General features: G+C 39.0%; 1 protein-coding gene across 8 annotated transcripts in view; it reads left to right on the top strand.

Annotated features, from left to right (window-relative positions):
- Positions 1-23,341, top strand: part of KMT2A (lysine methyltransferase 2A) — a 77,781-nt gene that overhangs the window by 3,774 nt on the left and 50,666 nt on the right. For all 8 annotated transcript variants that reach the window (XM_057750612.1, XM_057750609.1, XM_057750608.1 and 5 more), the window contains one exon: positions 21,924-21,993. In XM_057750612.1, coding sequence (XP_057606595.1) covers positions 21,924-21,993 — 70 coding nt within the window. The remainder of the gene's footprint in view (positions 1-21,923; positions 21,994-23,341) is intronic.

Here is a 23,341-nt window from a genome sequence, read left to right as displayed (position 1 = left end):
AAGATTTGTCCTCTACTGCCACAGGTTCTGAACTTCCCTCGGGATTGATATCTCTCTGAGTAATAGCTACATGTAAGAGTTCTTCATGACCAAGTTCTGTCACAATGGGATTATTTTAAAAAATACATAGGTGTTGCTGGTCTCCTATTTGGGCTTTCTGTGTGACAATTATGAAGCAGAATTAGAGTCTTATTTGATTGAGCACTGTGAGAAATCACGGAGGTCTGTTTTTTCGCCTTCCCTTTCCCCTGCATGGTGTCAGGTCCCACTTTTCTGAGGATTGTCTCAGGTGGTATTCATGCGACTCTACTTTGCTATCCAAATAAAAGCACAGCATCCTCTCTGTTGGCTAGAACTTGGGCTGTTTTAATATGAACCGCAGAAACGGTCTATTTATCAGCAAGTAATCTTTATTACTTTCATAATCCAGTTACCATTCCCACCACCCTACAAAATGTTAAAAGCAGAATTTCCACCCTGATCATAACGTGGCAAACTTTGATTAGATATAAGTGGAAACTGAATCACAACATTAGTATGTATCTGTCTGTATTTGAAATGGCAGTTTAGTCCAGGTGGACTAAGGTGGGCTCTTGGGTTGGGCTTAGAAAAGATGGTGGTCATGGAGTGGAAGAGTGTCTGTGATTTTTTTTTTTTTTTTTTTTTTTTTAATGTTTGTTGGGCATATGTACCAAGAGTGGGAGTTGCTCCTTCATTGCCTTCGCAGCTAATCCTGAGCTGGGCAGAAGGAAGGTGAAGCAGAGAACACAAGTGGACTAGAAGAAGTCCCTCTGAGTGGAAGTCGGTGGACACGAGCTCTCCTCGCACTCATCTCTCTCACTCACCAGTCTGGACAATTTCACTTTTAACCTGAAATTTCCGATCTGTAAAATGCAAAGGTTGGGCTAAATGTTAGCTCAGGAATCTTTTCTGCTCCAGTATTCTGATTCCTTTCTGTTATATTAATTATTTGCTCAGTTCAGAACTTCTTATTCTGAATTTTTTTAAAGAGTCAGAGTCAGTGAGCCTGTTTGGTAATTTGTAATAACAGAGTGTACATTTGCCATTTAACTTCCATTATTAATTGGGAAGAGAAATTTGAACTCGGTGGGAAAGTTTTCATTGTATGGACAAAATGTAAGGATTTTATGGAAAAAATTCTTTGCCAAAGTTGACCAATTTCATTTATAAGAAAAGTGAAGATAAAATTTTGAGTATAACTGATCTGGCGTTTAGAGGCCCTCTTGTTTGGCTAACTTTGTTTTCGATATTGTAGGTTCCTGAGTGTCCAAAAGGGAAATTATTTTCATTCTAGGTGGTATATTCCTTTAGGTGTGTGAGCTTTTAAATGAAAAAAATCCAATACACTAGTGTATTTATAAATCCAAAGTGATGGTACCTACATTGCAGGGAATAGTTGTTAATACGCTGTAAAACGTGCTTTGGTTTATATTGCGCATCACAAATGCAGCCTTTAGAACTTTTCTTCATCTCTCACTGAAAGGCATATCACTTGTCCCCATCTTTACCTTCCATCTAATTACCTTAAGGCACATGCTCTTGTAGGAAATCATCCTTCACAAAATAGTGATTGATCTCCTGATTGGAAGTTGAGAAGATACTCCCATCTTGACTCCCCTCCCATCTTGACTCCCCTCCCATCTTGACTCCCCTCCCGTCTCTGATCACCTGGGAGTTGGTCTTCCCTGGAGCAGCTGTGCAGACTTAATACCGGTTGCCTTCCTTGCCTTGTGGCTAGAGGGGGTGGCAACACTGCTTTGCTTGCTCTGAGGCATAGCAGACTGCAGTGCCTCTCTCTCCTTTGGAGACTCACTGTTTTAATTGTAGGTCTCCTAATTAAGATCTCTTTGTGCCTGCCCACATTCCACTAGTGTTGGCACAGAACTTCAGCTTCCTTCTAGCACTTAACTGAAGGCCTTCAGTCAGGCCTTTTGTGAATATCTTGTCTCTTTGCATTCTTCCTCTGCCAAGGTGGAGAGCCCAGTGGCACAGACCTATGAGAAAGGGGGAAGCTTTGTGACTGTCACTACTCTGGGAGGAATTTATTCTAGGATTGCTGGGATGGGACATTTTTTTGTTTACATATGTTATTTTCAAGAATTAAGAAGGGTGAAATTACTAATGAGTCTGACATGAGGTACCTACATTTTAGTCAGATTCTTAACCCTGTAGGCACTAGTAGGAATGAGAAAGCTAGAGAGTTTACTATTAAAAAGTCTTTGTTTGGGTCTTATCTAGATTGGTTTAAAGTTTGATAAGTAAAAGCTTGTGACATAAATCACAGACTTGGAATTTTTGTGGTTGCGAAGACATCAATCAAATGAAATTATCGATTGTTCCTAAATTGTATCAGATTTTAAAACATAGAGTTAACTTTGATATTTGAATTAACTTTTTTGGTTAGAAAAGACTTGAGGAGGATCTAGAAATTATTGAGTTAATTAAGAGTACTCTTGTAGCCTCCTGTATTTCTTGAGAAGGTCAGGAATTGGGTAGGCTTCTAGAGTAGTTTCAGAATAAGGGAAAGTAATTTTTCTGGAAAATGTGGTTTCACTCTAGTTCCCGTTATGTTAGTGCTCAAAATACAGCCATGTCCTTTAATGGATCTACATGTGACAATCTAGAGGAAATGCAGTCTTTTATTAAGAAAAAGGAATCTTGAATCCTTCACCTGGACCCAGATGGTTTCATTGGTCACATCAGTATGAGGCGGACAAAGGGCTGCTTTTTTGTTGTCCTTATTGTCATTTCCTTGGTTGTGAAGAAGGCCTGAAAGAAGGAGGTTTATGGCATGCACGGAATAAAGCTGGAGGCCTGTGCTCTTATACCTGAGTGGGTGGTTTTATGGCCTAATTCTCTAATTGCTGGCATTTATGACAGTGTGGATGCAACTGGCCCTGTGGCTGAGGCGGATTATGTTGGGAATAGGGAGAGAAAAGGGGTCCTTTTGTTAGCCTTTTCATTTTCCCCCTCAATAAGTTCTCTGAGAAAGCCCTGAGGAAATACAGAGACACTTGGACTGAGGGAATGGCATCCCATAAAATGGTTCTTTATGTTTTTAAAAAGGATGAGCTGCTTTTCTTGACCTATCCAAAGAAATCCATACCACTACTGTTAAATATTTCAATGAGCTTTGTACCTTGTCAGGTTACACACCAGGGGAAGCCAACCAGGAGGCTGGAGGTGCTGCCAGGCATTTGCTTTTAAAGACTAAGACATTTTAAAGAAGAATTTTGTTGTGTGACTTGGAGTTGTTTTGGATGATATGAATCCCCTTGTAGGGCTAATCTGAAACTTCTTAGAGGCCAAACTTGGTTTAACTTTTTTAGATGTTGAATATACTATTCTAATGAGTTTTAGTTTTAAGGAAACGGTTAAAGCTATAAATGTAAGAGTTAGTTGGCAGTTTTCTGTGCTGTGTATGAAAATTCCCCTTTCTTTGAAATGAGTGGTTGTTTTTCTATTTGACAAATAGACTGAAGGGATTTCCCCAGCTATTTTACCTTTAATTATCGCTACAGGAATGCCTTGTGTGGCACCAATGGGTAGGATCTATTCAACTGGCATTTTTTCTGGAGTTGGAGTTTTTTCCATATAGTTTATCTATTTTCTTGCATTTCTGTTTTTGTGTATGGTTGGAATGTTTGGGTGTAGATGTTTTGATGTCTTTCATCAGTAAGAGCCATGAACCTTTCTAACATTTGAACTGTTTTAGAGAGATCCAACCCTATGATCCACGCCTTGCTGAAGCATCTTTGTTTCACTCTCATTTTACAGCATCAAAGTAGTTGTGGCTTTCTGTCTTGTATTAGGGGACTAATATTACTTGTGAGGAGTGTTTTTGGAGCAATTTTTTTTTCTTAACCTCTCCTTTGTACTATCTCAATTCTAAAAACTGGGGAGTAGTTAATCACACATATCTGTAATAAATATCTACACCTAGAGGCATAAATATTTACACATGCTTGTATTCAACTTCTCTCCATCCATGAGTATGGACTGATTTTTAGATCAAACACAAGCATACAACATTGCCCCTAGATTATTGCCTTTAATTATAAGCAGTGAAACCATGTGGATAACATCTCTTTAAGCTTAGTTAATGAGGAAATCCTTTTGTAATCTCCCCAGCAAGGATTTTTTATTCCTGCATATATAAATACCTTTACAAAGGAAGGACAGAATCTCATTATCTAATCTGTAATAGTGTGAGATAGTATAGCACAGTAATTAAGAGCTATTAAGACCATGGGCTCTGGATTCAGACTGCCTGGGTTCAAATCTTGGCTGCACCATTTATTAGTGAATGACCTTGGAAAACTTTCTTAACCTCTCTATGCTTCAGTTTCTTCATTGTAAATTAGTGGTAATTGTGCTTCGTATGATTATTGTGAGGCCTAATTGAAATTATGCATGCAAAGTACTTAGCACTTTGCCTGGTGCAGAGGAATCCCTAATTATTATTAAGACTCAGATTTAAAGGACAGGAGTGCTTAATCTTTTTCTTTTTTTTTTTTTTTCCACCAAGATAACTGGTTTTTATTACTTTGAGGTATATGTATATATGTGTACACATATATACCTCTTCAAGTGCTATAATCTTGACTTTAGAATGTTCTTGATTTTGGTATGGGTGTCAAGTTCATCAGTAAACTAGGTGGAACTAAACTGAAGCCAGCCACACATCTTGGTAACAGTGGGTACCATTGGTATCCAACTAGAAGATAATTAGAGATAAGGCAAAAAAAAAAGAGTAAAAAGAACAAGACAGTAAATAGACAGGTAGGTAACCGAGGAAGGCAGTGCCTTCACAGTTGCATAACTATCGGGCCAAGGCAGCTATATTGGGTTTGCTACCCTTGGTCCCTGTAACTAGTGTTCCTTATCTTTTTGAGTATGAGTACTTGGTGATTTCCTAAAACAACTCTGAGGCTCTTCAGGGTTCTTGGGCCCCCAAGTTCAGATGCATTAGTCTATACTTGGTAACTATTTGACATTTGTTCTCAAGTTTCAGCTTAGAGAGAGTAAGTGTTTGGTCTAGGGAGATCAATGCAACTAAGAATTTAATTACAGAAGAAATGCTAAGTTGTAGATTGGAATTTAACTTGAGAAATAAAAATAACCACAAGTGGAATAGTCAAAACAAATTAAACTTTAAGAATAACTAGTAGAGGATAGTATGCCTAAGGAGGAAAAGTATAGTTCTGTTTTATCTCGCTTAGAAAAAAAAAGGTTTGCTGAAATACCTAATATACTGTCTTTTACAGATGAAGAAACCGAGGTACAGACATGTTAAATAGATGTCCTTAAGTCATATGGCTAGTATGTGGCAGAGCTAGAACTCAGATCCAAACCTGTAACTATTTGAAGGCTCATTCATGCACTGTGGTACCTCCAGTCCCTTTCTCTTCTCACTGCATCCAATCAATTTCTGAGGCTTGTCTGTGATACTATTGTAGTGTTTCTTTAATCTGTCCCTGTTTTTCTGATTTTACCATCCTACTTTAAATCTCCATTACCTTTGCATGGATTATAACCATAATCTCCTAACTGGTCTCTGTGGCTTCCATTTCACTGTATACAGTGTTGCCAGTGGTTTTCTTAAATACAGATCTGATTCTGTCACTTTAGTCCTAAAACCCTTTGACTTCTCACTGAATGTAAAATAAGATTTAAAATTCCCAGCCCTTCATAATCTAGCTGGCCTGCATTTCTACATTTTGAACATTATCTCCTGAACACACATTTTCACTTAATGTGCTTCAACCATACAGAACTATCAATCTATTAGATGTTCTCCACAGTCTGTGTGTACCTGCCTTTATACCTTTGCTAATGCCTCTTCTTTGCCTTAAAGTGTTTCCCATCTTGGCCTGTCTCTGACTTATTCATCTTTCATGGCTCAGTTCAGATCCCCAGATCCCAACTCTTACATGAAGCTTTCAAGATACCACCCCTAGCTGAAATTCAACTTCTTTCCCGTTTTCTTACTGTACTTTATACCTACCCTTAAAGAATTTACTCCAGAATACTTTATGTTGTGTTATACTTTTGATCATGTGTGTCTTTCCCCCATTAGATTATGATTTCCTTAAGACATGTACCATTTCTGAGTCATCATTTATGTTTTATATTGTTTACAGTGGTGACTTTACATATAGAAGGTGATGAGTGAATGTTGAATTGAAAATTTGGTACACATACAACTTCTAGAAACACTTTTCAAGGATACATGCATAAGCTATTACGTTGTTGAAGACTATTAGCAGGATAATTTTGAGTAATTTTGAAAAATAGTAAGCTAACTTAAGTACAGCAGAGGAGAGTCTAAGCCATCAAAAGACATTTTTGTAAAAGTACTGATCAGGGCTTTAAAAGTGATGTTGAGGAATGCTGATGGGATGGCATCATCTTGCGTATAGATAATGCTGGCACTGATCACCCCCTTACTTGAGTGTTGTTTCCATTTCTAGGTTCCTCAACTTAAAAGGGATGAGGAGACCTTGGAGGTGGTTCTGAGGAGACTCAAAAGATGATTATATGATTGGAAGTCGGTCCTGTGAGGAAAGGTTGGGAGAATGAAAGGTTAAGAGGCAGCTTAATAACTCTTCAAAAAACATGAATGGATCCATTATTAGGCATGGTAACCGGCTGTTTTCCAGCTCCATTGATGCTAAAATAAGAGAAAAATAGGTTTAAATTGAAGCAAAGGATAGTTGTATAAAAAACTTGTTGCTAATTATGGTTTTCATTATAGTGATGGTGAAAAGATTATGGAAATAATTTTATGATTTTCTCTGGAGGTGAATTTTAAAATACAGTCCTGTATATGTGTAAAATGACTTCTCAAGCTACCTTCTCATTCTTAGAATCAATAAGTATATTTTTATTCAGATCCTAGAGGGCATGGATCATGTTTTATACTTTTTAATATTCCCCAAGGGCTCCTAGGGTCTCATTGGCTCCCTAAGAAGTATTTGATCTGAATTGTCAATTTATGGCAATAATTAACTTTCAGTAGTAAGCTCCAGAGAAATGTCTTTATGAAATGATTTTATAGTGGTTTTGTAGGAGAATAAAAACTTGGTAAGTGGAGCTAAAAGGGAAATCTTAACCGTCAAGAGAAACCAGGGAAAATAGTAGGTGTGGTCTTAATATAGGAAACAAATAAATATTTATAGCTTTTATGACTGTTTTCAGTTGTAGTCTAAAGAGATGTGCTTCAGAATATCCCTTGTTAAGGGTATCACTGCTTGCGGGTGCATTATAACAAGTGCTTTGTAAATCCTTTCCAGTCTAATAAGTTGGCTTCATGTGAATGAGGATTACAAAGGCCTCTGACCCTTGGCTTTTGAGGCCGTGAGGAGGGCTTGCATTACTCAGAATGAAACCTTTTTAGATATGTTGGGTTGCAAAAAGCATTTCCGGTACAGTCAGAATGAAAACTGTGAATTGGGATTATTCATATAGATTACCAACAGTCTGGGCAGAGCTGATATTAACACCAGCTCATTTTCCTACTAGCTCTTAGTTCCAAAACCTTAAGTGGGTTATTGAAGCTTTAGGACTTTGGAATTTAGTACTGGAATTGTGTTTAAATTCCTTCTTGTAGGTAAATTGATACTAGGTTTATTTAAGGTTATTTAGCCTTAAGTAATATAAATATAATGAATATTTTCTAAGTTTCATTTAGTAAATGCTGTCCACGGTTAACCAGACCATCTCATAAATTGACTGGAGTTCAGAGGTGAAGCTGGATTGTTGCAGGGATTCTGCAAGTGGTGGCAAAGTGAAGGGCAGTGTGATTCCCTAATTGTAACATTGGTGTCATTTGAGAAACTAGAAATTGGAAACATAAGAGAGTCATACTTATCCTGTAAGTTTTAATTGCTAATCATAAAAGCATAAATTCAGAAAGCAAGAGATTATAAAAGCAAAGAATAATTCTCATGATTCTTTATTCTACTTGAGAGGTTACAGTGTTAGAGTAATAAAATACTAGGGACTTTTTTTTTTAAAGTATGTTAATGCCACATAATGTGGACTTCTCAGAATGCGATGACAAACTTCCAAATATGATGTAGTAGGCAGAAGAGAGTCAGTTGGCTTTTTAAGCTAGTAAGAATACAAAACTTCCCAACTCATATATTGAACATTAATTCCTCGAAAATGTTAGGTCAAAATTATGTTGGCTGACTTGGTAGCTTTGTTGTTTTGCCAAAGAGAATGTTTATTTTTGTCATCTAACTTCACTTTGCTCCTTCAGAAAACTGGCTTTTTTTGTAGAGATAACTCTATTTACCTTTAGAATAAAGAAAGTTGTGAATTCCTCAGTGTTACTTTAAAAGTTGCTATTGATCATTCGACAGCCCAGAAGGAAAGATGAAACCTGGCTTTTGCACAAAGATCAGAACAACAGGCTGGAAGGAAAAAATTGAAATGTTATAGTGGAAACTTGTAGTTGAATGACCGTATAGCTCAGAATGAAGTTAGCTACTGAAAGTTGGCATGGAGGACACAAAACCTCTTGTAATAAAAAGAACCATCCCTGAAAACAGCATTGGTGTTTGTTTAATTTTTCCAGCCTGTTCAAGTGGATCTGGTCATTTTGTGGTGCTTTCCTGTTAAACAGAGAAGAATAAACTTTGTCATTGTGCTGATTAATTTAATTTCTATGGTACATCAGTTAGTGGGCTTATTTCTTCTAGTTCAGCAAGTAGGTAAATCAGTTCAGACTTAGAACCTAAGAGTTTGGAAGTTTTGATTTTTTTTTTTTTTTTTTTTTCAAGGTCCTACGAAGTAATTTGGGGCATTGCCAAGAATCTGTATAGCCTACCATCTGATGTAGTGCATTCAATTTGCCTTTTGTTTTTTTTTCCCCCTTTTTTTTTAAAAAAGCTTTTATGTTTACCTCTTTTTCCGGAGCAGGATGGGTGGAGTTCACCTGTCTCATTTGCTTAGCTGTTTTGAGCTTTCTTTGCTTCTTGCTCTTGTTGATATGGAGTGAGGATGAGGAGATAACTTCTTTCTCTAATTACAAAGTGGGTAGTATTTGTTTTGTAGGTGACAATTGCTAGGTAGAATTGAATTAAATATTTGAAAACGATTTCATTCTTGTGCAGGTGAAAATTTTACCAACAATTGTTACTGAAGAACAGTGTATTACTGTCTTTGCACTCTAATCCTAGGTGACTTTTTGGGTTAACATTTCTCAATACCAGGCAGAGATCATATTTAAAACAGTTTAAATCTCTTCCTATCTGTTATGCATTCAAACAGCCACAGTTCTCTTTGATGCACCAATAGCCAGAGGGAATCTGGCCTTGGGGCCCTGCCCCTGCCAATTTGTTGATAAGAGACTATGATGTAAGTTCAATAACTGTACATTTCTAGACTGGTTGGATTTCAGAAACAATCTTGGCTTAAGAAGTTTGTCTCCTGATATTTGTGTATTTGACTATGCTTGAGTATTTTATTTTATACTTTTCCTTTCTTATAAATTCAACAACGTTATTGTTAAATTCACTTTTTGGAAATGATTTACAGGTGTCAGTCACTATAGTTTTTTCTTTTACAAATGATGAAAAACTGCTTGCAAAGAGGCTCATCTACCCCCTAAATGGCATTCGTAAACATAGCACTCTACAAAGTAAGAAACGGTGACTGGACATCTAATCTATTTTTCAAAAAACATCTTTCATGTACCAGGCAGATGACCAAGTGTTGGGGGCATTAGTGTTGAACAGTCCCTTCCCTCATGGAATTTACTATCTAATTTCTCTTTACTGAGCTCAGCTTAAAATATAGCATGAGTATAAGTACTAAAATTATAATACCTTGCAAGATACTTTGGAAATCAGTAATTTGAAGGTCGAAGTTCTCAAAACTAATATTAACAGAATTGTTCTTGGGAGCAGTTCAAGTAGTAGTCTTCATTTAGCGATTTACTAATTCTTGAGAGTCATTTATACTGAGTATAATATATGAATCAAGATATTTAAAGTATTCCCAGGGTATTTAATAGCTTTCCCCTTCCTGTTAAAAGGGAACTTAAGCACTAGCACATCCTTTACTGCCTTCTACAACTGAAGAAGTGCCACTCTCCGCTTGTGCTCTGGATTCCATACCCTCTTGTCTCCTCAGGGTTGTTCCAGCAGTTATCCCCCCTCTCTCCTGCATCGGCAGTTTCTCTCTCATCAACACATAAAACTGTCTGTCTGGTTTTTTTTTTTTTTTTTTGGCGCATGGGCTTAGTTGCTCTGTGGCATGTGGAATCTACCCAGAGCAGGGCTCGAACCCGTGTCCCCTGCATTGGCAGGCAGATTCTCAACCACTGCACCACCTAGGAAGTCCCTAACTGTCTTAATATAATCCCTCTTTATTTTTTTTATTTTTTTTAATTTTTATTTTTTGGCACACGGGCTTTAGTTGCTCCATGGCATGTGGGATCTTCCTGGAGCTAGGATCGAACCCGTGACCTCTGCATTGGCAGGCGGATTCTTAACCACTGCGCCACCTAGGAAGCCCTATAATCCCTCTTTAAAAAAAACCCTTGACCCCATGTCCTCTCCCAGCTACTACCCAATTTTCTGCTCCCTTTCACAACAAAGCTCCTTGAAAGCGCTGTGTGTCATTGCAGGTGCCACTTTCTCACCTCAACCACTCCTCACCCCTGCAGTTAGGCTTTATCCCCATGACTCTACAAAATTGCTCTTATCAAAATCCTCAAGGGCCTCTCTTTTGCCAGATTGAATAGATAATCCTCAGCCCTCCTCCTATTCAACCTCTGGGCCACATTTGAACCAGCAGACCACTCCCTTCTTGAGACACTCTTTTCTTGGATTCCATAACACTGCACTCATCTGCTTTTTTCTTAACTCATTGGTTATTAATTTTCAGTATTCTGTATGGCTTCCTTCCTCTGCTTAACTCCCCTGAATGTTGGAGTCACCTAAGAGTCTGCCTTTGGCCACCTTCTCTATCTGTGCATTTTTCCTAGATGACCTCATCCAGGCCTCACCTGTATGCCGAGGACTCCTAAATCTTTGTCTCTAAACCTTGACTACTTCTTGGAGTCCCAGCTGCCTATTTGACATTCCATTTGCATAATAATAAGAATAAGCATAATTAGCGTTTATTGAGTGTTTGTTGTGGGCTAGGCAGTATTCTCAGCTCTTCACATGTATTATCGCACCTAATCTTGCCCACCCGCTGAAGTAGCCACTACTATTCCCAGACAAGGAAACAGGTATGCCTCGAAGCACTTGGATATCTAGTAGAGATCTTATACTTCCCATGTCCAGAAAGTATTGATTTTCTCCTTTCTCCTTGTTTCAGAATGATTCTGCTATTTACCCAGTTGCTCAGGCCAAAAATTTAAGAGTTGTCCTTGATTTCTTTCTATATGCACATTCCAAATAACCCATCAGCAAATTCTATCTGTACTACCTCCAAAATACCTTAAATCCAATTTCCTCTCATTAATTCTCCCACCAAAACCCCAGACTTACCCATTATAATCTTTTGGCTGGACTAGTCCCTTATTGCCTTGCTTGTGTTCTTACCTCAGTGAAGTTTGTTCTTCACATAGCAACTGTGGATTCCACATGTAAATCAATCACATCTTATTATTCCCTCACTTTAAACCTGTTGGTCTCTCTCCCTCATCTCCCTTCCCCCCACTGCTTGAATAAATCCAGATTTCTTACGCTGTCTGGGAAAGCTATACATGATCTGGCCTCTGGTCAGGCCTGCTTCTCCTGCACCAGCTCTTCGCATTTCACTCGTTCTTCACGGCCACACTCGCCTTTTGGTCTGTCATACATGCCATGCTTGTTGCTGTCTCTGGGCCTTTCCACTTACTATCTAGCTGGAATACTATGCCACCTAGATCTTTGTATGTCTGTCTCTTTCTCATCATTTAGGTCTAAATCAAGGTTCAGCCAGTTTTTTCCGCAAAGGGCCAGATGGTCTCTGTCGCAAGACTTCCCCCTCTGCTGTTGTGGTCCAGGAGCAGCCATAGACAATACAGAAATGACAACACACGGGACTGTGTGCCAATAAAACTTTATTTATGCAGACTGAAATTTGAATTTTGTATGATTTTCATGTGCATGAAATAGTCTTCTTTGGATTTTTTAACCATTTAAAAATGTTAAAAACCATACTTGGGACTTCCTAGGTGGCTCGGTGGGTAAGAATCTGCCTGCCAATGCAGGGGACACGGGTTTGATCCCTGCCCCAGGAAGATACCACATGCCGTGAAGCAGCTAAGCCCGTGTGCCACAACTATTGAGCCCATGTGCCGCAACTACTGAAGCCCACGCGCCTAGAGCCTGTGCTCTGCAATGAGAGGCCACTGCAACGAGAAGCCCGTGCACCACAATGAAGAGTAGCCCCTGCTCGACGCAACTAGAGAAAGCCCATGTGCAGCAACGAAGACCGAACACAGCCAACTAAATAAATAAATAAAATAAATTTATTAAAAAAAAAAAACCATTCTTAGTTCACAGACCAAACAACCCAGGTGACAGGCCAGATTTGGCGTGTGGCCCACAGTTTGCTGATCTTTGGTAAACCATCACCTTAGAGAAGCCTTTCCTCACCACCCTAGTGAAAATAGCCCCTACAGGTAACCCACATCAATGCTTAGTCCCCCCCATTTCTTTCTTTATTTGTTATATGTTTATTTTCTCATGGGGCAGGAATTTTGTCAGTTCTTCACCTGTGTAGAGTCTAAAGCAGTGCCTGGCAGCACTCAATAAATACTTGCTGGAGTGATTGATTGAATGCCAGTCACATTTGAATTTTGGCTGTAGACTGTTATCTGGTCTTCCCTTATTCAGACTTCAAAGTTAACGTCTTTTCTACATTTGAGACCCAAAGGTAGCTCCTGCTGTTTATTAGATGCACTTTGACCATGCCATCCTAGAATTAACAAGGTTTTGATACTTCATTTGTCTTTGATCTTGACCCTGCTGTGGCTACCTCTTTCCAACCAAATCAATTTTTACCAATCTTTGCATATGATTTCCCACTTCTCCCCACTACCCCCTCGCATTTCTTCCCCCCCCCCTTTTTTTTTTTTAATTTATTTATTTGGCTGTGCTGGCTCTTGGTTGCGGCATGAGGGATCTTCGTTGCTGAGTGCAGGATGTTTAGTTGTGGCATGCGGACTCTTAATTATGGCATGTGGGATCTAGTTCTAAGACCAGGGATCGAACCTGGGCCCCCTGCATTGGGAGCATGGAGTCTTAACCACTGGACCACCAGGGAAGTCACCCCCATTTATTCTTTTTTTGTTGTTTTTTTAATTATTTATTTATGGCTGTGTTGGGTCTTCGTTGTTGTGCATGGGCCTCTCTGGTTGCAGTGAGGGTGGGGGGAGCTACTCTTCATTGCGGTGCAGGGGCTTCTCATTGCAGTGGCTTCTCTTGTTGTGGAGTACGGGTTCCAGGTGTGCAGGGCCTTCAGTAATTGTGCCACATGGGCTCAGTAGTTGTGGCTCGTGGGCTCTAGAGCATAGGCTCAGTAGTTGTGGTGCATGGGCTTAGTTGCTCCGTGGCATATGGGATCTTCCTGGACCAGGGATTGAAACCACGTTCCCTGCATTGGCAGGTAAATTCTTAACCACTGTGCCATCAGGGAAGTCAGCCCCCCCCCCCCCACCATTTATTCTTAATCAGCCGTTGTCTGTGATTTATTTCCCTCAGAGCTACATTCTAAAAAACTTGTAGGTTGTGAGCCTCTTGGAGAATCTGAAAAAATCTGTGTCTCGCATCTGGCAGATGCCTGTATAAACAAAGTTTTACCTGTGATTTCAGAGAAATCGCTAAGCTTACTCCTACCTATCAACTTGTCTGCAACTAAATGCATGTTTAGCCCCTTTTCTGATGAGAGAGAACTCCCTTCCATTGCACTTTGTCTTCATTCTCTCTCAGTGCCAACCGCTCCTCCCCATTCCTTTTTTCCATTTATTACCAATTTGCTGTTGAGAATGTTGAGTCTCTTCCTGGCTGCTGTGTTCTCTTTCAGCATGTAAACACATTCAACTCAAGAAGTAATCCTGGACTTCCCTGACGGTCCAGTGATTAAGACTCTGAACTGTCTGGGAACTAAAATTCCACATGCTGTGCAGCATGGCCAATAAACAAACGAATGAATGAATAAATAAATAACTAAATTAAAAAGTAATCCTCCCGGGCTTCCTAGGTGGCGCAGTGGTTAAGAATCCCCCGCCGATGCAGGGGATATGGGTTCGATCCCTGCTCCGGGAGGATCCCACCTGCCACAGAGCAACTAAGCCCGTGTGCCACAACTGTTGAGCCTGCACTTTAGAGCCATTGAGCCACAACTATTGAGCCCATGTGCTGCAACTACTGAAGCCCACGCGCCTAGAGCCCGTGCTCCACAACAACAGAAGCCACAGCAATGAGGAGCCCGGGCACCACAAGGAAGAGTAGCCCCCACTCACCACAACTAAAGAAAGCCCGCGCACAGCAAAAAAGACCCAACACAACGAATAAAATAAATAAATAAATTAATTAATTAAAAAAAAAAGTAATCCTTGCATGCAAGTCTTTCCCTACAGTTGTGCCCATTCTCTCCTTTCCCATGTAATTGAATTTTTTCAAAAGAGTGGTCTATCTTTCCTTTTTTGTCAAGGTGGGTCACACCTTGACCCACAGCACTTTGGCTCCTCCTGTCTGTAACATTGCCTTGAAAGTGACCTCGGTAAGGTCATAGGTGACTCCCAATTTTGATATCCTCTATACAAATTTCAGTCCTTCCCTTGGCCATCCCTTGATGTGTATTCTTCCTTTGACTTTTTGTACTTAGATGCGTCATTTTTCTCCTTGGCCATTCTGTCTCTGTCTCCCCCCTTAGCTTCCCTTCCCCCTGTACATGAAGTGTGGGTATTCCTTGGGCATCTGCCATGGATCCTCTTTTTCTCTCCCTGTTCTCTCCCTGAGGGACTGCATTTATACATACAGTTTCAGCATTCATAAATTCATTGAATCAGATGCGTTTTCTCCAAATCATACCTTACAACTTGGACAGACGTTTGAAATTCAAGTGTCTAAAGTGATTTCCCTCCTGCTCCTAGAAACCTCTCTTATTTCTTTATTCCCAGTCTTATAAATATCACCATAAACCTAATCAACCTAAGCCCAACATGTGCAAGTCTTTACTGATTCATTCCATCCCCTTAACCCTTTATATTAAAACCCTGTTCATTTTGCCTCCTGACTGTGAAATCTGCCTTTTCCTCACTCCCCAGTGCCACTGTAGTCACTTTATAACCGTTCTTACTGCCTCTGGTTTTAAAGGCAATTTCTACTTCCCTACTGCTGTCATAGTGATCTTTTGAAAATATAAATCTAATCATGCTTCTCTCCTGCCTGAAGGTGTTACTAATGAGCTATAGCCCTCAAGATGAGGCCCACACTTCCTTGAAGATAAACTTCAAACTTATAAAGGCATTTGAGACCTTTCACGATCTGCCTCTGACTTTTTCCCGCCCTCAATATCTTACGCGCCTTTCCCACATCAGCTAGGGCCTCAGCCCTACTGAACTGTTTGTAACTTCACTGCATGCCATGCTGTTTCCTATCTCTGTGCCTTTGTGTGTGTTATTCTCTCTGCCTGCAGTATCTCCCTTTACCCCTAATTTACCATCCTTCAAAAGCTTTCCTCTTTTCTGTAGTGGTTTTCCGGACTCTCCTTGAGTGGGTTAGTCACCTTTCTGCTTTGCTTCCATAATCATTTCTCTGGCATGTGTATTCCTCTGGCATGGCAGGAAACACACTGCATTCCATTAATTTTTTAAAAATGTTTTATTTATTTTTAACATTTTAAAAAATGAAGTAGAGTTGCTGTGTAATATTATCTTGTTACAGGTGTACATTATAGTGATACACAATTTTTAAAGGTTATAGTCCATTTATAGTTATAAAATATTGGCTGTGTATCCCATTAATTGAAAGATCTGTTCTTAAACTAGCAGGTCCTTGAAGGCAGAAGCTGTCTTTTATCTCTGTATTCGTCTCTTTACCCAGAAATGGCCTCGTATATATTTGAATGAATGAATGAATGAATTGATTGATTTAGTCTGTCCCATCAGCCTGAAGTCATTCTCCCTATGAATTTTTTTAAATTAATTAATTTATTGGTTGCACTGGGTCTTCATTGCTGTGCGTGGACTTTCTCTGGTTACGGAGAGCGGGGGCTACTCTTCATTGCGGTGCGTGGGCTTCTCATTGCGCTGGCTTCTCTTGTTGCAGGCCACGGGCTCTAGAGCACAGGCTCAGTAGTTGTGGCGCACGGGCTTAGTTGCATGTGGGATCTTCCTGGACCAGGGCTTGAACCCCCATGTCCCCTGCATTGGCAGATGGATTCTTAACCACTGTGCCACCAGGGAAGTCCCATCCCTACAGTTTTTTTTTTTAAGGTAACATGCTAATCCTGCAAATTCTTAAAAGTAAGAATCTTATTGTCTAATTCTTTGGAGTCCACCAGTATTTTCTACTATAGTGCTGTTAACCCCTTAATGTTTCTTAAACAGTTAGTGTACTGCATTTCCTTTATGTTCATTTTACAAACATTCATTACTCTAAATTTGTGCCAGATACTAGAATACAACAGTGAATAAGTAAACTTTCCCTGTCTTCAAAGAGTGAACACTCTAGAATGAGACAAACTTGTAAACACATTTTTTATCCCTTATGGTAATTAAATACTGGTAATCATGTGTGTATGTCTTTAAAATGCAGCACTAAGACCTTGGTAATTTATTTTTAAAATTTATTTATTTTCTGGCCGTGCCGCCTGGCTTGTGGGATCTTAGTTCCCCAACCAGGGATCGAACCCGGGCCCTTGGCAGTGAAAGCGCAGAGTCCTAACCACTGGACTGCCAGCGAATTCCCAAGCCCTTGGTATTTTAGAGCTTGTAGTGGTAGACACACAGAGAGATGTGCCAGGAGAAGTGATAGCTAACTGGAATAAATTCCCAAAGGAGAAGTGTTACTCTTCTTTAACTAGAGCTGCTGAGATGCACAATATGCCTCCTTGATGCTTCTTCATCTTCTTCAGTTGTTCTTAGTAATTTTCTTAGTTCTGTGGCCTCCTCATATGATGGAACCATATATGATGATACCAAAAATTATAAGCCTTTAAAACAAAGAATTTCAAAAGTTAGGTATCAGGGTGCTTTTGATACTGTCTGTGGTTTTCAATGTTATTTTCAGTTGATTCATCAATAAACCTTTGTAGTTGAAGAAATTTGATTTTTTTAAACTCTAAAGACTAAACATTTTGGAGACAGAAGAATGCTAAGATACCACCTAATTCAGTGCTCTGAAGTGCTGTGGAGTCGCTCACTAGCAAAGAAAGAAGGGTATGAGTGGCCATCCTAGGCCTTACTCATCAAAGGCCAGGTATGGCCAAGCTTGTTTAACAGAAGAGTTTTCAAAATAGCTTTGGAACCTCCACGTTAGATTGGGAGGTGAAGAACTCCAGGTGAGTGATTTCTGCTCTGATTATGGTAAATTGGGAGGAATTTATGGGAGGAGCTAAAATCTATGTATTTTAGTTGGAGGTAGGGAGGAAAAGGCATTAACGTCTACCAGTTGCACGTTTATCAGATCACAGGTATTACTAGGAACTGTGTCACATCTAATCACTGCAGATGATTTAGGTCTCGATTACTTAAACTCTGATTTCTAATGCTGGAGTGGTGCCTAGTGCAATGCTGAAGCATGGTGGTAGACATTGCCATCCTTTGGAAGAATTTTGAAATTTGTTGAATATTTCTTCATGAACCTCATACTAACACAAGAGGAAGAATGAACGATTCCAAGATTTAAGCCAATTTTTTATTCCAGATTTTGAATTACATAGTAATTTATCCTTCACTGACATTTTAAGGAATTTGGGCTTTCAGAAGGAAGGCTGAGATTGTGCACCTGCCTGTCTGCTTTAGATACTTATTGGGAGCAGGATCATGTCTTACTCATCTTTGCATTGGGAACAGATAGCGTATTAGTGGTTTTTGAATAAATGCACAAGTAAAAGAAATAGTGCTTTGTTTGTAAAGTTGTCCTAGTAGTACATAATTCCTTGAAATGCAGAACTTCATGTATTTTTCTCATATGTCTTCATCGTTACATTTTATATGTAAACATTGTCTGTAATACTTATTTTGGGTTCACTTAGGTTCTTTTGTGGAAAACATATTCCTATCACTTCATCACAAATATTCTTCAGCCACTAAAGGATTAAAATTCTGCCATTAAAATAAAATAAAAATCCTCAAATGTTAAGATATTTATGGGTAACGTAGAATTTGCTAGTAAGTGTATGTTTGAAAGTTCTCAAATAACCCCTAGAGATAGGGGTGGGGATAATAAAGAAAGAAAGTCTACACATTTATTATTTTAGAATTAGATTTCACTTAGGAAATGACATTAGCTTCATTGCATTCCAAATTTCTGGAAGCTAAATATTTTACAGTGCTCAACTTGGCAAGGATATTTTTCTGTCTTTGAAGTTAAGAAAAGGGTAAGATTTTTTTTTTGTTATTTTTTTTTATTTTTCTGGGGGTACACCAGGTTCAATCATCTGTTTTTATACACATATCCCCGTATTCCCTCCCTTCCTTGACTCCCCCCCCTCGAGTCCCCCCCACCCTCCCTGCCCCAGTCCTAAGGCATCTTCTTTTTTTTTTTTTTTTTTTGCAAGTATTCATCAAATGTTTATTACCTGAATGAATGACACATAATTTCATCCAACAGTCTTCAAATTGCTTAAAACTATGACAATATTTAATTTTTCAAATTTCATATGACCTTACTCTTTCTGTGCTCTAGTTTCTAAAAGCCTGATAATTCTTTTTCTTTCTTTTCAAAAATTCGGTATCATAAAATTGTTTTAGTTCAAATGAAAAGGTATATTCCTGCCAGACATTTCACCCTCCCTGCCCCAGTCCTAAGGCATCTTCTGTCCTCGAGTTGGACTCCCTTTGTTATACAACAACTTCCCACTGACTATTTTACAGTTGGTAGTATATATATGTCTGTGCTACTCTCTCGCTTCATCTCAGTTTCCCCTTCACCCCTCGCCCCCTCCCATACCTCGAGTTCTCCAGTCCATTCTCTGCACCTGTGTCCTTGTTCTTGTCACTGAGTTCATCAGTACCATTTTTAGATTCCGTATATGTGAGTTAGCATACAATATTTGTCCTTCTCTTTCTGACTTACTTCACTATGTATGACAGATTGTAGTTCTGTCCACCTCATTACATATAGCTCCATCTCATCCCAAGAAAAGGGTAAGATCTTGATGATCTGGTCTCCAAGGATATCATTATCCAGAAGGAATAGGTTTGCTGCCTCTTGCCTATCCTTTGCCTTGGAGTGCTGTTTTCATCAGAGAAAGCCAGAGTGAAGAGAACAGTATGGGTGGCTGTACCCAGTTTCCAGGGATACTTCGTTCCCTGTAGCATGGTGTCTCCTGTTTCCTCTCTTCAGAGCTGTCCAGGCTTATATGCCACAGTGCCAAACATGGGTTTAATTGCAGCTCCTCTTGTTATCTTTCTGTAGACATTTTGACTTAGTCTTTTGATTTCTAGGCAAGTCTAAATCCCTGGGAAGCCGGTTTACTACATCTTCCTGGAACCCCATGTGTTTAAAGGGGATGATGGGAGCATCAGGAGAGGCAGAAAGGACTTCATTTGTAGCGCCTTCTTGCAGCATTCCCCACCCCCCACCAGTATTTTCTCAGCTTGGTTTCCTTTAGATTATGATGAACTCTTAATGTGGAATTGGAAGTTCAGGGTTAGCCACCAGAGCTCTTTAACATAACAATGATGGCTTTTGTTTTTATAAACTGTCTGGATTATTTAAACAATGGGTACTTTTTTTTTTAAGCATGCTTCGAGAAGTCAATCTATATTTCAAGTGAAAACAAAGTTCTTGAGTGGAAGTAAAGTCATTCTTTTCTTATTCCAACTACAAGACCACAAAGAAAGAGTTAATGCTTTCTGTCGTTTTGGAAAGTACTTGGAAACTTTAAACATTGGCAGAGTTGGTTAAATCACTGCTTGACAGCTCAGTAGTACTCTTTTGGAGCACAATAAATTGGGGTTGTGCAGTTACATATTGTGAACGTTTGAAATATAGGCAAGTGGCTCACTAAGGTTGCTGATACTGAACATAACAATGTGGATCGCTTATGTTTCTTTTAAAGGTTAATCAGCTTTCATTACTCCAGCTGTTGGGTACTTTGGTGGTTATTGTATGTGTAGTTGCTGGAACTCTCTCATAGCAACACGGAGCACAGACCTTATGCATTTAGCAGTGTAGTCCCCTGGTAAGTGTTAGGAAATCCCCAGATGTCTTTGTGAGATGCATAGGTTAGCAGGTTGTTCCATAAGGATAATGCAAGAAGAGGAGGAATTAAATCAGAAACTTTAAGGATTCGAAAATGGACCCCATCGTGTTACTTTCATAGTAGCTGAAAGAATAGTGTATTTTATACTGTAGATAATTAATTGGATTCCTTTAACTATTTATTTATAGTTTTAGATTGTAGCCATTATGGTAGGAAGTTCTTTGTAACTAATTTGTATGATCTTGGGCAAGTCATTTGGCCCTTCAGAGCTTCAGTTTCTGAAACCACATCAATAATAACTACAATATGGATGCCGTATTATAGCTTTCTGAGTGATTTTACATAAACTATATAACTTACATAAATTATTTCATTTATTCCTTATAACACACCAATAAATAAAGAAATTGAGACTTCAGACTAGCCCTTCCCGCTCTTCAGTGGTGTCACATGCCAGCAAATGAGAGGATGAACTGGCCCCCTCTAAAATGGGGGGCTTTAACTGTTGGAGCTTAGTTTGAGGATTATCAGTATAAATTGGAGGTACAAGAAAATCTGTCTTTAATTCCTTATTTTGTTCTTGTTTTATGTGGATTTTGTTTCTGGCGTCTGAAACTCTTTCGTCTCTTTCTGGAAAGAACTGTCTCTGAATCGGTGAATTTCTATTAACTAGGTTGTTTAAATAGACCACGTTTCTTGAGAATTTGTTCAAAATCGGTTAAATCCTTAGTATTTTTTTTTAAGGCAGGTTAAAATTTAGAGGTAAAGAGAAGTTTTTGCCTTTTGCTTTTCCTAAGTACGACTGAAAATGAGAGGCTTCCTTTCGTTATTCTTGGATGCATGTCACCATTTACGTGGTCAGTCCATCATCCCGTTCACAAATGCTGCTGCCCACCATTAAGTCTCTTATCACAGGGCATTCAAAAACGATGCCATAAAATGCATGTTGAGAATCTTTGGATCTCAAATGTGTAGAAATCACATCTAAATGTCAATTCCTGAGTTAAGGAACTGACGATTATGGCAATTTCAGTCTCTATTAATGTTTAGTAGATAAGAGATTATGATATTGTAGGTTATTCCTTATGTGTCTGTAGACTTAACTGCTTGTTGAAAAGATTTATTTGTCTTATTGGGGCTGTATATTTCTGCCATTGTACTGATTTGCTTACTTGAATTAAAGTCATTCTTTAATTGTTTTGGGCTGTATCTATAGTTTGAAATTTAGGACTGTCTCCTATGTACTGTGCACCGAAGATGACTTATCAATGCATTGTTCAGTTACTACACAGCTCCTATTTGTCTGTAATGAAGCCATATGGCTGGGTCCATTTATTTCTATATTAAGTTATTTTATAATCATATCCATATGAATGATGCTAAGTATATAGCATATAGAGGCTAAATTTTCCAAATTCATTTGTGTCTCCTCTGGGCATTTCTTTGGGACATGTTCAGATTCATGGGTTTTTTTTTTTTTTTCCTGATTTTAAAATAATTTTCCTTTGTTGTAGGATGAGCAGTTCTTAGGTTTTGGCTCAGATGAAGAAGTCAGAGTACGAAGTCCCACAAGGTCTCCTTCAGGTATGGCCAGTTAACTGCATGGCACCTTTACTTTTTGTTTGTTAAGGGACTGTGACTTCCCCTTGCCTTCTTTGCATGTAAAGGGTGGTCTTAAATACGGGAGTTTTTGGGATGCAGCCTTCCCTTTCCCTCACACTAAGTAGGAAATGGCTTATGAACTAGACCTCTTTAAGGGACTCCTCTGTCAGGCCGCTTCTGGTTTATCCTTGGTTATGCTTCTCTGTGGGAACCACCTGAGGCACAGGCTGGATTTCCATGGAATGCTTGCAAAACCTGGTAGGCAAATTGAAGGTTACCAGTAAGATCAGCATCCTCAGATTTATGCGTTTTGAATTGTATGGTAGTAAATATGACTTTGGAAATAATTTGGCCATTGTTTTTCAAAGATGAAATTTGGTCCGCTATTGTCAAAGAACTAAAAACAAAGTATCGGCACTGTGTGAAACTATTTTACCTGATCCTTGAAAAGCTGTGTTAAAATAAAGAAAATAAAGACGATATGGGTATTTCCATTTATTAGCAATATTTGTCATTGTTCTCAACAAGAAAATATCTAGAATGTCTTGAAATTCTAGACTTAACAGCAGTTTCCTGCAAGATGATCCTCAGTGGAAATAACGTATAATGGCTTGCCGAATTCTGTTCTGTATAGGAGAGGGCTATAGATCTTTTGATGAAAAAACATTCCCCATCTGTGCTGCCATTCTGACCTCTGCTATGGTTGTCTTTGATTTTATGTGAATAGATAGTCTAGTTAAATATGATGTTGTTAGCTGTGCTTTTGGTCCTTGATGTTGACTTAGTTTGTGATATTTGTTAGCGTTTGCATTTCATTCAAGAGTCACCATATATTATATAGTAATCTAACTCAAGCACGTCAGTTGACAATTTTTCCTTTCCCAAGTGGTGGTGGTATTGCCATTCTAGTTTGGAGGACTGCCAGTAGTATCCCAGTATCTGTGCCGTTCAGACAGTAGCAATATTCTCCTTAAGATGTGATGAAATCTTAAAACTTCGTATCAGGAGGTGATGTTAGAGATCATCTGGTCTAACCCTTCATTTATACATAACACAGTGAGGCCCAGAAAAGACATGAGGAGCAATACTTCTAACAGATTCGTGAGTTCTTTGAATGTGTTGTGGATTATGGAAGTTAACAGCAGAGCTGGACTCTTCTCTGTTCTGCTTTTTCTCCTTGTCCACCAAAACTGCTTTTAAAAGATGGATAGAAGAGGTTTTCAGAATTAATAAAGGCCTATGAGTAGCTAATTTCAAGTCTACCAAGTTTATAAGGAATCTTGTGATATACTTCTGGGTAGAAGTTTATTTTGTTAGTTCACAACCCTTT

This window comes from Hippopotamus amphibius, chromosome 9 (assembly GCF_030028045.1).
Source record: "Hippopotamus amphibius kiboko isolate mHipAmp2 chromosome 9, mHipAmp2.hap2, whole genome shotgun sequence".
Classification (NCBI taxonomy): Eukaryota; Metazoa; Chordata; class Mammalia; order Artiodactyla; family Hippopotamidae; genus Hippopotamus; species Hippopotamus amphibius.
Note: the sequence above shows the minus strand (reverse complement) of the source record. Positions and strands in the feature narration are given on the sequence as shown.